Source organism: Rhinolophus sinicus, chromosome 16, assembly GCF_057876585.1.
Source record: "Rhinolophus sinicus isolate RSI-liver-muscle chromosome 16, RSI-T2T, whole genome shotgun sequence".
Taxonomy (NCBI): Eukaryota; Metazoa; Chordata; class Mammalia; order Chiroptera; family Rhinolophidae; genus Rhinolophus; species Rhinolophus sinicus.
Window position 1 is genome coordinate 105,599,935 of NC_142516.1, and position 12,782 is coordinate 105,612,716.

Sequence of the window (12,782 nt, forward strand, 5' to 3'; positions counted from 1 at the left end):
GTTGTCTGTGTCGCCCCAAGCCGCTGTAGCCGGGCTTCTGGTCCTGAGAGATGCAGGTGAAGTGGTGTGAAGGGTTGGGCTTTTTTTTTTGTTCCTAAAAATGTAACGAACAAAAAAAAAAGTACAACAATCCAAACCCAACCATTTTGTTGCGCGCCGGCTTCCTTCCCGGGTGGCTCCACCGGGGCGGCGCCGCCTCCTGGCGCCCGCGCTCCATCTATCTAGGCCAAGCCCACTCGTCTCCGCCGTCGACGTCCGCTTCCCGGCGCCGCGCGCAGCCCCTCTGGAAGGGAGAAAAGCGCGCCACCCGGGGCTCTCCCCGCTTTCGGGCGCACCGAGAGGACCCCGGAAGGACTCCCGCCTCCCCTCACCTTCTCCCTCTCCCTGGGAAAGGCGAGCCTCGAGAGGCGGGACAAAGGCGAAACCCAGCGGGGAAGGCGGACCGAGGTGCCGGGGGAGGAGGGCGGTGGGGCGGGGCCCAGCCGGCTCCGGGAGTCCATTTTGCAGCCTTGCTGGGCACTTCCCGCGCGGTTCCCGCGGCTGCAGGAGCGGCTGTGGGGCGGCTGCAGGCTGGGCCCCTTCCGCGGCCCGGGAGGTCCGAGCTAAGTACTCGCCCCCGCGCTCCTCTCTGGGGAGGGGGTGGTCCTGGAGCCTGCTGCGAGGGTGGGGACTTGCCCTGACGGGGCAGGGACCTGCGTGGGTGGGGGGCCGGCGGAGAGCTCAGTCTGAGCTCCAGGTGCCGCAGCACACCGCAGCCGGCGGGGCACCGGGACGGGGTGTGGAGAGGAGCGGCGTGCGGGTGGGCATCCCACGGGCCCGGGGCGCGGTCTGCTCGGGAAAACCTGCTACGCTACCCAGCATGCTGGCTGCACTGCCAGCGCCTCGGTATCGCCTAGGAAAGGCGATCGTGAACCAGAACAGAAGTGAGACCACGCGACCACTCCCTGGCACTGAACCTGGGGAGGCTGCCTGGCCCCGGGGGAGGGCGCCCTAAGGGAGAAGCTCCTTAGTACAGAGATCTGCCTCTCCCACGCTCCTGTCTTTTCACCAGGTCCTAGCTGGCTGTCTTTATTTGTGGGGGACAACTGAAAACATTGAGGGTTAAGACTAAGGATCCTGTGCAGATAAGTGCGTAATACCCTCTTCTTTGTTCTCTTTGCAGTAGCCTCGTTTGATTGTCAGTCACAACGTGAAAACAAAAAATCCAAAACTCTGATTTCTTTTGCCCTGGGAAATAGTAACCCTGACGAATACACCTGCTTGCAGAGGACAGAGGTAAACTACAATTCTTCCCTACATTAAAAAAACAACAAAAAAACAAAACAAAAAAAAACCCACCCAATTTCTTTAGGCCCAGAAGCTTTCAGAATTGAACTATGGGTAGACTGTATGTGTTTCCACCCTCATGAGTGGTCTTTGTGCTTTCCATATTTTGTCAAAACTCAGAAAAATAGATTTCAGTCTTGGAAATTCTTTGTGTGGCAATTATCTGAAATGTATTATAATTCAAAGGAAAAGAAGCTTCAGCAGCATTTCTTGTTTTACAAGTTTCTTTCCCTTCTCCTGTGCCATGCTGCTAGAGCTTGTACAACAGGGGTTGAGGTTTCTGACTATATGATAGATATTTTAAAAGTAGAATTTCATTTACATAAATACTCCCTTTGGTAGAACTTCATGGAACTTTGATAAACTGGTTATATTTCTGTCTTACACCAATGAGAAGATACATTTCTTCAGTCTCCTATCTTTTCCTAAAAATACCATCTTTTTTGCACCAGCTGATGTAGTAAACCTCCCTGGTAAATCCTTCTATAACACCAGGTTATTTTCATATTCGACATTTATGATAGGTTAGTTACCTGGCCTTACTTCTGCTACAGCTTTTGTTCAGATATTCCCATTTCCATGAAATTGCTTTGTACCTGTTATCCTTGTAATACTTGCTTTGCCCTTCCTTGAAATTACAGTTCAAGAGAGTCCAGCTCTCTTTTAGGACATTTCTTGGTTAGTAACTCATTCCCTAACATAACACTTTAAATATATTTAGTTTTCACAATGTTTCCACACATACATAATTAAACCACCTTAAATTTAATATAGTTCAGCGCTTTACAAGATTGTCACACATTACTTAATCTTTCAAAGAAAATTATGTAAGTGCTGTAAAAATCCTTATTCTGTGAAGGGTAAAACCAGTGCTTGAACCTACGTGTTCAGAAGCAGCTTCAATGCTCTTTTCCCTCCACTGGAGAGCCTGTTACAACCTAAATTGTAAAAAAAAAAACCCATAGAATTTTGTAAGGGATTTAAAGAGCCCATGATTAAACTCCATTTTAGTAATGAGGATATTAAATTCTTGACCTGGATAGTGCTAAGGTCTAAGAATTGGGAAACTCAGGTCCTATAACTAGCTTGCTGTGTACGATTGAGAAATCTCCATTGGGGGGACCCTTAGTTTTCTTCACTTATAAAGTTAGGTGTTTAGCTAGATGACCTTTAAGTTTTTAAGCACTGTGCTTCTATTTTATGCCATCATCATACTTGTATTATTTCCTGTATATATTGGTAATACACAGACACATACTAATAGTAACTGCCTTAAACGGTTTTATATTTTAAACTTGGATAAGTATGGTAAAGTATGCCCCATTCTTGGTTTTTTATTAAACTCTATAAAAGTATGGTTCTGTTATAAAGTCAGGAACTGCATGGAGCGGGAGATCACTCATACATCATTGGTTAGAGTTCATAGTGTGATAGCTTTTCTAGAGGGAATCTTGGCGATCTTTTCAAGAGCCTTAAAAGTGTTCCTACTTTGATCCACCTAACAGTACACTTAAAGGAGTTATCTAAAGAAATATTCAGAGCTGTGGACCAAGACATTTCTACAAGGTGTTCATTTAAATATTATAATACCAATAAAACAACCAATAAGAAAGAACATATTCGTAAGCTATACCGTCATGTCTTAGAAGGATATATAATGATGGAAATGCATGTAAAAGAAATGGATACAAAATTGTGTTATGCTAAAATGTTTGTGTGTGCAAACACACCAGACTGGAAGAAATACACCAAAATAGTACTGGTTATTCCTTGCGGGTGTAATTATGAGTGATTTTTTCCCCTGTATTTTTCTGAATTTTGTATCATCACAAATTATTTTTATAATTTAAGAAAAAAACAAAAGCTAATTGCATGGGTAACCTCTCCCACTTCAGTATGGTGTCACCTCTGTCCTTTCTATAAGGCATTTATCACACCTTTTGGAGTAACTATTTTTGTAAATGTGCTATATTTTTTAATTTAGGGCAAGACTAGACTTTTGGTTTATAATCTTTATAAATATCATTAGAACATTGGATTATCCATTTTTGTTACTCAGGAAAGACACTGCCATTGTCATCACCTTGGGCTGGGACTCTTAGCTACTAGAATGGTATTAGAAGAATGGAGTGCTATGCCCACCTCTCATGATAGTTAACCACCTATGGGTGTCCTTTGACATACAGAACAGTTCCATTCCAGTCAAACCTATAAAGCAAATTCACATAATGTGAACTCTTTTTAATTCAATTCCATTGTAGATACATTTCTAAGTAAAAGTTGTATTGAAAATTTTTGCTGATAAATTATTGTCTTTCCTGTGGCATAAGCACTAGTATTTCCTACTTGGCAGTAGCCAGGTTTCCCCTTTTAAAACTCCTAGAGGAGCTTTTTCTTTCCCACCCCCTGCATAGTGGCAGTACTGACTATGAACAAGGAATGCCAACATAGTATATATAATATAGTCAACCTAAAAATTGCTTAAAATTTAGCATAATTAGCTTTCTACTTGACATATTCGTAGATTACCGTGTTTTCCCGAAAATAAGACCTAGCTCGAATGCATTTTTTGGAACAAAAATTAATGTAAGACCTGGTTTTAGTTTACTATAAGACCGGATATGATATGCTATATATGATATGATATAATATATATAAATATAATACCGGGTTTTACATTGATTTTTGCTCCAAAAGATGCATTAGAGCTACTTGTCTGGCTAGGTCTTATTTTTGGGGAAACAGGGTCGTACTTATCAGTTAGCTACTAAATGCCTATTTTCATTTGGCACAGTATTACATACTATGAAAATAATCTCACTTACTTAGATAAATCTAGCTAGTTATCTACTGAATGTTAGACTTGGGCAGTACTTTCTGAAAATTGGAATTAACCTCAAATACAGAGTTAGATGATATAAACTTAATAGATCTCAACCTGTTGGGGATAATTTAGGTCAATAATTGCTGAGCTTATGGTTGTCAAGAAGACAATTTGTTTTAGAGATAAGAACTTGCCACTTTCATTTCAACCCATTTCCATTTATTTGGGAGAAAAGAAACCAGACATTTCTGGTTCATAAAACTTTTGCAGAAGTCACAGTTCCAACTTAATTTGAACTTTCAACAGGTAAAGATAACTATCTCGATCTGGTTAGTACCAGACTAGGGAATAATTTAGTCTGTATGTTTCTCTCAAATTCAGACACTCATTTTATTAAAATTGATTTCATCTGGGAGAGAATGGGATTCAACACCATTTGGAATCACACTGATTTCTCAATAGTTGTATATAAATGGGACAGGTGTATCTGATCTAGCTGGTATTAATGTTGTGGACTTACAGGATTACAGGATAATATCTTGGGTGATTATCAAGTGGCACAGTGGAAAATAAAAAGGGAAACAAAGATGAAGAGGGTGGAGGATAAGGAAATTAGAGGAAATCAGAAGACTACTCATTGAAACAGTATGCAGAAAATGAGTTCAAAGAAAAATAAAGGCAAGAGTCAAAGCGAAATAGTGGTATGGTACACAGAAGAGAATAAAGGAAAGGGAAAAAAGCGTTTCTGAGTGGTCTGGACTAGTTAGGTAATGACCTGGTTTTTGTTTTTGAAAATGTCACCTTAGTCCAAAAACTTAACTTTCTGAATAGGTGAGACCTTCTGTACTCGGTTCATTTTGCCTTAAGTACCAAGAATCTTGCTAAAAATATCTTGAGGGAAATTTAAACTCATTCTAAGATACTGCCAGAAAAGCTAAGTTACTATTTATTGTCTTATATGGACACATAGGTAACTTTTGTATTGTGTTTGCAAGAGCTATATGCAATATACTTTAATATTCCTTTTTTGAGATATTGGAAATCTTAATCTCTCTTTGTCCTGTTTTGATCACATAAGTTATGGAACAGTCTATAAAAGCCAGAATAAAGAGTTACAACACATTGATATAGAGTACTTAAAACAAAAACTTGTAAATAATCTTCATATATTTAAATTAGATACCTTTCAAAACAATTGTACAGTGAGAGAAATTAAGTGTTTTGTTAAAGATCACAGACTGAGAGCCAGCTAGCATGTCAATCTCCTCACAGGTCTGGATCCAGAGATGTCCAGTAATGCCTTTTTTAATTTATAAAAAATACTATACCAGATTAAGTTCTTTGTGAAGTTTATCATATTAATGTTAACTGAGTTTTGTTTTTATAGCTCAGTATGGTTTTCTTATAATTGGCCATCCTGTTTAATTTTTTGGTTTTTTTACCAAGTTTTTGTGAGAATTTTCAAATATACAGAAAATTTAAAAAATACTGTAATAAATATCCTTACCTGGATTAAATAATTGTTAACTGGACTTCTACTAAGTTTCAAAAAAGATTAGTAGTGGATCTCATACTAAAATAGAATATAGTGTGTACTACTTGCAAATAAGAATAGTGTGCTGAGAGGAAGTGATTAAAAGAAGAAAAGGTGATCCCTTAATTCTAGGCATTGTTCCAAGAGAAGATTGATGGCTCTCAGTTTAGTAGAGCTTTGCATAATTTAGTTTTGTCAGTGAAGTCATTTTCAGTATTTGCTATCTAGTTACTTGTTAAGTATTTGGATACTGCTTTGAAATTCCTGAATTCAAAGATGCCTCAAAATAGGATGGAAATTTGGTTGAAACCCCCAATTGATACAAAGTATTTATTGGCTTTCATTTTTTTTTTCCCCCTTCTAAATGGGATTTGGAAAGAAATCATGGGTAATATTTTGAACAATTTTATATTGCTGTCAACCAATGAAATCCAAAGGTTTACTAGGAAAGTTTCTTTTAATAAAATAGATTTTTATTAAAATTAACTTTTAAGAATGAATGAACACCTTTGGCATTATAATCATTTTGGGTTGATTCATTTAAAAACAAAGGACTTCTAGGAGGGAGAAGACATTACTACAGTAGCTTTTACTTCTATTTTATGACTCCTTTCCTTTGTAAGTATTGGCTTTTCAATTTTTAATATTCTGGTTGTCATGTTTCGTTTTTTTATCTGTAGAGACTTGTTGCTGTATACCCACTGTGGGTAGATTGATAAAGCAGATTTTGTAGTTTTCATTGAGTGCATCTGCCTTGCAAATTTGCCAAAAAATAAATCTGTGGTGATGTTATACAACTGTGCATTTGTCAAAACTCATAGAACTGTATACCAAAAAGATTGAATTTTATTTATGTCAATTAAAAACATGAATAGGTCAGGAAAGTGAGGGTGAAAACCAGACAGGTGGTAGACAACAAGGTATATATTTGTCTATTTTCTTTGTTGGTATAAAACTTGGAAAATTTTTAATTGGTGGGAAAATAGACTTGTGCTTCAAAAATTTAGACTTTTAGTATTCAGAGAACACATTCAAAGGAAGCAGTGAATCTTAGAAAACTTGTTTGCCTTTATATACTTAATTTGACATTGGTTAAGGTGAAATTTTATGAGTGAACAATAATTTTGTTCACATAGTTTGACTTCTATCTGGGGAAAAAATTAGCTCCCCCAAAGAGGAACTATGTACTTTAGTTTCTTTAGAGGAAACTTTATTGGTTTTTTCAGATTTTTGTGTTAGAGACACTTTAAGAAAAGGATCTATAAATTCCTGTGAAGTAACCCATTATGTAGAGAGATAAACATCTTACTGTGTATTTCCCTTTAAAATTTTCGAGGCAACAAACTTGCCAGGGTTTCTTGGATTAGGATATTATGTCTCAGTTTTCTCTGAAAGTCACCTGTGGAAGTGGTCACATAGTTTTGTTATAAAGAAAGTTTTGAGTATAAAGCTAAGTGAAGAGAAAATAAAATACTGTTTAGCTTTTACAGTGAATGAAAATAAGAATCTTTAAATTATAACCCAAGATTTGTAAGCTATACTATTTGAAATGGAACAATAAGATGTATCGTAATTTTGATGGATACAATTTGTAAAAAAGGGACTTTCTCTGATTCATTTTGAGAGTTGTAAGTTGATGATGGCTTTGGGATGACTGTTTATTATTTCTAAATTTTCCTGTGTATGACATTTTCCTTTTTCTTTTTGATCATACTTGATTGCCTTAAAATTCTTCTTGGCCCCTATTATAGTATGCTCAGTTTTCTTCTAAGTTTCTCTTTGCCTCAGGTGCCCTTTTTCTCCTCCTCATCCCAACCACTTGGTATCCTTTTTTTCCCCCTTCTTATTTGGATAGGATTCTCTGGAAATTCTAACCTTGCAAGGATGAATAAATTAGGTTTACTTTATTGAAGCTTCCCCCACTACTTTCCTGTTTCTATCGCCTACTCCAAAATCTAGCCTTAGCATAGAATTCTTAGGTGAAAGATGATAGCTGTAGAGGTGATAAAGTGTGGAACAGGGCTGGGATTGGAGGGTCATCCAAAGTTTTTCTTCTCTGTTCTAGAGTCAGTGTTTTACAGCTGCTTGATAACTTCTCTTGGAGAGCACACCAGTCTTCATAGCCATTCTCTTCCTAATGCTTTTCAAAGGTTATATGATTTCTTATGTCACAAAAGATTTTTCAGAAAAATCAGCTCATTGCACATTTTGCTATATGACACTAAATTTGACAGAATAATCTTTAATTCACCACGTATTATATATTATATATATATATATCTCACAACTTAATATAAACCATAAACTAATTAGCCCTGCAAATTTACCTTATCTTTTAATTATGTTCTAGACGATAGCTCTAATTGTGACTCCTAAAATTGCTGTTAAAAAATTACTTACTTAGTTTTATTATAAGATTATTAGATCTTATTTTACTTACCTTGTTTCCCCGAAAATAAGACCTAGCCGGACAATCAGCTCTAATGCGTCTTTTGGATTAAAAATTAATATAAGACCTGGTCTTATTTTACTATAATGTAAGACTGGGTATAATATGATATGATATGATATAATATAATATAATATAATATAATATAATACCAGGTCTTTTATTAACTTTGCTCCAAAAGACGCATTAGAGCTGATTGTCCGGCTAGGTCTTATATTTGGGGAACATGGTATTACTTTAGTAGTAATATATATACATATACATATATATTACTAAGGAAACTGAATAAGGTCATATTTAGCACTATTTTTGGCTTTAAAACTGTAGGTACTGAAGTTTTAAAATGAACATTTTAAAATAATAAACTTGCATTGAGAAGTGGTATTCTCTAGATCAGGGAATCTCAAATATTTTGGTCTCAGATCCCTTTTACACTCTCAAAAACTAAGGATCCCAAGAGCTTTTGTTTACATGTGTATAGTACAGTAGATATTTACTGTATTATAAATTAAAACAAAAATGTAAAGATATTTAAAATAACAATGATAAACCTATTACATATTAACAAATAATTTGTGAAAAATAACTTTCAAAACATTTGAGAAGAGTGGCATCGCTTTACATATTTATAGATCTCTTGAATGAATTTCTATTTAATAGAAGACATCTGGCGTCTTTTATCTGCCTCTGCATTACACCTGTTGCAATAAGTTATTTTGGTTGAAATATACAAAGAAAACCAAGTATGGCCTTGCACAGATATGTAGTTGGTGAAGGAAGGAATATTATAGCCTTTTGTACAATTGTGGATCTTCTTTGATACTATACCAAAACTCAACAAATGATAGTTTCTTAAAGGTTAATTGCAATATGGAATCTGAAACCATGTTTTGTAGCATACTGGTCTTTCAATCTTTTATCCATGCATGATTTATAACATGCGTTGGTGATTTGAACCAATTAGTTCACTGTGTTATGCAGAACTCCAGATTTTGACATATTTCATTCTACAGTAATCTCCCCCCTTAAAGAAAAATTCCATATTCCTAATATCATTAGAAAAGTCTTTTAATTAATGAGGAGCTATCAAGCTCTTAAATGGCAAATATGTTTTCCAAAATTCTAGTTTTCACTCAGAAACTCAGCTTTTATTATTGGCAAGAAAATACTGTTATTTTTTTTCCCTTGAAGTGACGGGCTCATTTTGTTCATTTTCAAGAAAATGTTTGCCAGATATGAAAATGTCATTTCAGATCCCTGAATAGGCATAGTTTGTCATTTGTTATTTCAAGTAAAAATGGTGTTCATGTAAAAAGCAGTTGGTTCACCTTGCACCTCAATCACATAAGCGCTTTTCCTCCACACAGTATCTCCTGGTATGCTGCAGAAATGCTGTGTGTTCACTTCCTGTTTTGTCACACAAGGATTAAGATTTAATAAAATGAATAATTTTTACTGCTTCATCAAGAACATTCTTAAATGAAACTGGCTACCCCCACCCCACTGTGGGTGTGTGGTGAAGAATACAGAGCAGTAGTACAGTTTGGTACTCTGTATTGCCTTGTTTGATTCCTGGTAAGGCTCCAGCAGTGTCTGCTCACTGTTGCTTTTACAGTGCAATGGTCAACCTGGTGCCAAAGGCAAGTAACATCTCAGTATTATGAAAACAGTACTGACCTCACGGATGCCCTGAGAGTCTTCGGGACACCCCGGTTTCTGCCCACCACATTTTGAAAACCGATGCTCTAGACAGTACAGATGGCTTTGATTACTGTTCTGGTGGTTAAAGAAAAAACTAATTCTCTAGGGAAGAATGAATTGCCACTCTCTCATTTTCTGTTTTTACCTATGATTTTAATTGTAATTTTGTCTTTGTAATAGAAAAAAATGCCAATTTTTAATAAAAGTCTGCATGAGAGTACATGCTTGGATTTATATTTGTGTTTCTTTCTTTTAAATAGCATACCATTTTATAATTGTGGGCCCAGACTAAAGCGCTCTTTCTACTCAGACACTGAGTAGCTTTGTTTCTGATAGCTAGTAGTCAGCTCTGTTTTAAAACAATCACTTGGGTCCTGCTGGCTCAACTTGCAGTTGTCCTAGTCCTAACCCTGTCTCGGCCGAAGACTGTTGTTGGAAAGCCCACACAAAGGCCTTGTGTACAGGGAGCCCTGCTAATAAGGAGCGTGTTCTAGTCCCAGCAGATTAAATCTGCTTTGGTGTGCATTCCCTTCCCAAATTGCTCACTTATTTCCTTTGTTTGCCTTGTTATTTCAGTGAAATCATTTTTAATGTCTGTGAAGATAGTTTCTTCTAATTATTACATAGTTCAAGTGGAGGGGATTACTGGAGTAAAATAAAATATTTATTTCTCTCTGCTAGGATGTGATGGAGCTGCTTGAAGAAGATCTTACGTGCCCAATTTGTTGCAGTCTGTTTGATGATCCCCGAGTTTTGCCTTGCTCACACAACTTTTGCAAAAAATGCTTAGAAGGGCTCTTAGAGGGGAATGTGCGGAATTCGTTGTGGAGATCATCTCCATTCAAGTGCCCCACATGCCGTAAGGAAACTTCAGCTTCTGGAGTCAATAGCCTGCAGGTTAATTACTCCCTGAAGGGGATTGTGGAGAAGTACAACAAGATCAAGCTCTCTCCCAAAATGCCAGTGTGCAAAGGACACTTGGGGCAGCCTCTCAACATTTTCTGCCTGACTGATATGCAGCTGATTTGTGGGATCTGTGCTACTTGTGGTGACCACACCCAGCATGTCTTCTGTTCTATTGAAGATGCCTATGCTCAGGAAAGGGATGCCTTTGAGTCCCTCTTCCAGAGCTTTGAGACCTGGCGTCGGGGAGATGCTCTTTCTCGCTTGGATACCTTGGAAACTAGCAAAAGGAAATCTCTACAGTTACTGACTAAAGATTCAGATAAAGTGAAAGAGTTTTTTGATAAGTTACAACACACATTAGATCAAAAGAAGAATGAAATCCTGTCTGACTTTGAGACCATGAAACTTGCAGTTATGCAAGCCTATGACCCAGAAATTAACAAACTCACCACCATCTTGCAGGAACAACGAATGGCCTTTAACATTGCTGAGGCCTTCAAAGACGTGTCAGAACCAATCATATTTCTGCAACAGATGCAGGAGTTCAGGGAGAAAATAAAAGTAATCAAGGAAACTCCTTTACCTCCCTCTAATTTGCCCACAAGCCCTTTAATGAAGAACTTTGACACCAGTCAGTGGGAAGACATAAAACTAGTCGATGTGGATAAACTTGCTTTGCCTCAAGACACCGGCACATTCATTAGCAAGATTCCTGGGACCTTTTATCCATTACTTGTGGTAGTCATTCTGCTTGGCTTTCTCATTTTCTTTGGTCCTGCTATATTCCTAGAATGGTCTTTAGTTGATGAATTCTCAACCTGGAAAGACCATCTTTCACACTTCAGTTCCTGTCTGATTAAATCACCTGATTTTGTAGAACAATCAATTTTTTACTGGGAACAGGTGACAGATGGGTTTTTCATTTTGAGTGAAAGATTCAAGAATTTTACATTGGTGGTGCTGAATAACGTGGCAGAATTTATGTGCAAATATAAACTATTATAAAATCTGTTTCAAGTACATTTCTGTCTTTTGTTAGACATTTGTTAGAGAATGGAATGGTAGTCCAGATTTGGTCAGATTCCCATCAGGTCTTTTCCTCCAAAAGTATTCCTTTCAAGAATAATGCCTTACACATGTTCAAATTAGGTAGCATAAAGATATGAGTGAAATTTAATAGTACAGTCCTGAATCCTTCCTTTTTAAAGAGGGCTTTTGAAATAAGCATCCTACCCCCAATACTGGTTGCATTTATGCTGTGTAAATAGGGGAGATGACAAAGCACATGACCTAATACTGCATTTTTTTTTTTAAGATTTTTTTTTTTTTATTGGGGAAGGGGAACAGGACTTTATTGGGGAACAGTATGTACTTCCAGGGCTTTTTTTTCCAAGTCATGTTGTTGTCCTTTCAATCTTAGTTGTGAAGGGCACAGCTCGGCTCAAGGTGCTGTGTTCAATCTTAGTTGCAGGGGGTGGAGCCCACCACCCCTTGTGGGAATTGAGGAATTGAACTGGCAACCTTGTGGTTGAGAGCCCACTGGCCCAAGTGGGAATCGAACCAGCAGCCTTTGGAGTTAGGAGCACGGAGCTCCAACCGCCTGAGCCACCGGGCTGGCCCAACCTAATATTGTATTGATGAATTAGTATAATAGTGATTGTTTACTTAAGCATGTAATAAAGACTACTCTTGTGAAGCAACTTTTTTTGAGAGTGAACATTCTTTAAAAAAGGAAAGAAGACACGGATGGATTGGATTTCCAAATTTTTCTATAGAGGGTTGATTTCCTTTTTTGCTAAAATGTAAATCTCATGTAAACAAAAACCGGTATTTTCTTGTGATAAGTGTACATTTTTAGGAGAGTGGAAATTTCAGCTTGCCCTTTTCTCCTTAGGTTTTGTAAATTTATCACCAAAGGGATTTGGTGATAAACCACAGAAGTGTTAGGTGGCTGTGTATAGGTTAAAAAAAAAATCTAAGGGCAAGAGCAGGAAATGGGAAAGCCTCCTTTTTGCTGGCAGCTAAGTGTTGTGTTGCTGTCC

General features: G+C 37.5%; 1 protein-coding gene across 6 annotated transcripts; it reads left to right on the forward strand.

Moving 5' to 3' along the window:
• Nucleotides 1-225: 225 nt before the first annotated feature.
• On the forward strand, nt 226-12,440 carry TRIM13 (tripartite motif containing 13). Of its 6 annotated transcripts, none has more exons than XM_074329922.2 (4): nt 273-447; nt 1,163-1,275; nt 9,501-9,773; nt 10,516-12,440. In XM_074329922.2, exons 3-4 carry the CDS (start codon nt 9,753-9,755, stop codon nt 11,743-11,745), a joined length of 1,251 nt encoding a protein of 416 aa, XP_074186023.2. In that variant the 5' UTR covers nt 273-447; nt 1,163-1,275; nt 9,501-9,752; the 3' UTR covers nt 11,746-12,440. The 6 variants fall into 6 exon arrangements, with proteins under 6 accessions (XP_019603618.3, XP_074186023.2, XP_019603620.3 ...); XM_074329923.2 differs by lacking the exon at nt 273-447 and adding an exon at nt 624-1,051; XM_019748059.3 differs by lacking the exon at nt 9,501-9,773 and having other exon boundaries at nt 226-447.
• The last annotated feature ends 342 nt before the right edge of the window (nt 12,441-12,782 follow it).

What these genes read in the sequence shown, in the direction of transcription:
- TRIM13 (XM_019748057.3), top strand. Translation starts at nt 860, where the DNA reads ATGCTGGCTGCACTGCCAGCGCCTCGGTATCGCCTAGGAAAGGCGATC. An exon ending in GATCGTGAACCAGAACAGAA is followed by an intron (nt 924 to 1,162) that starts GTGAGACCACGC and finishes TTCTCTTTGCAG; the next exon opens with TAGCCTCGTTTGATTGTCAG. An exon ending in CCTGCTTGCAGAGGACAGAG is followed by an intron (nt 1,276 to 10,515) that starts GTAAACTACAAT and finishes TCTCTCTGCTAG; the next exon opens with GATGTGATGGAGCTGCTTGA.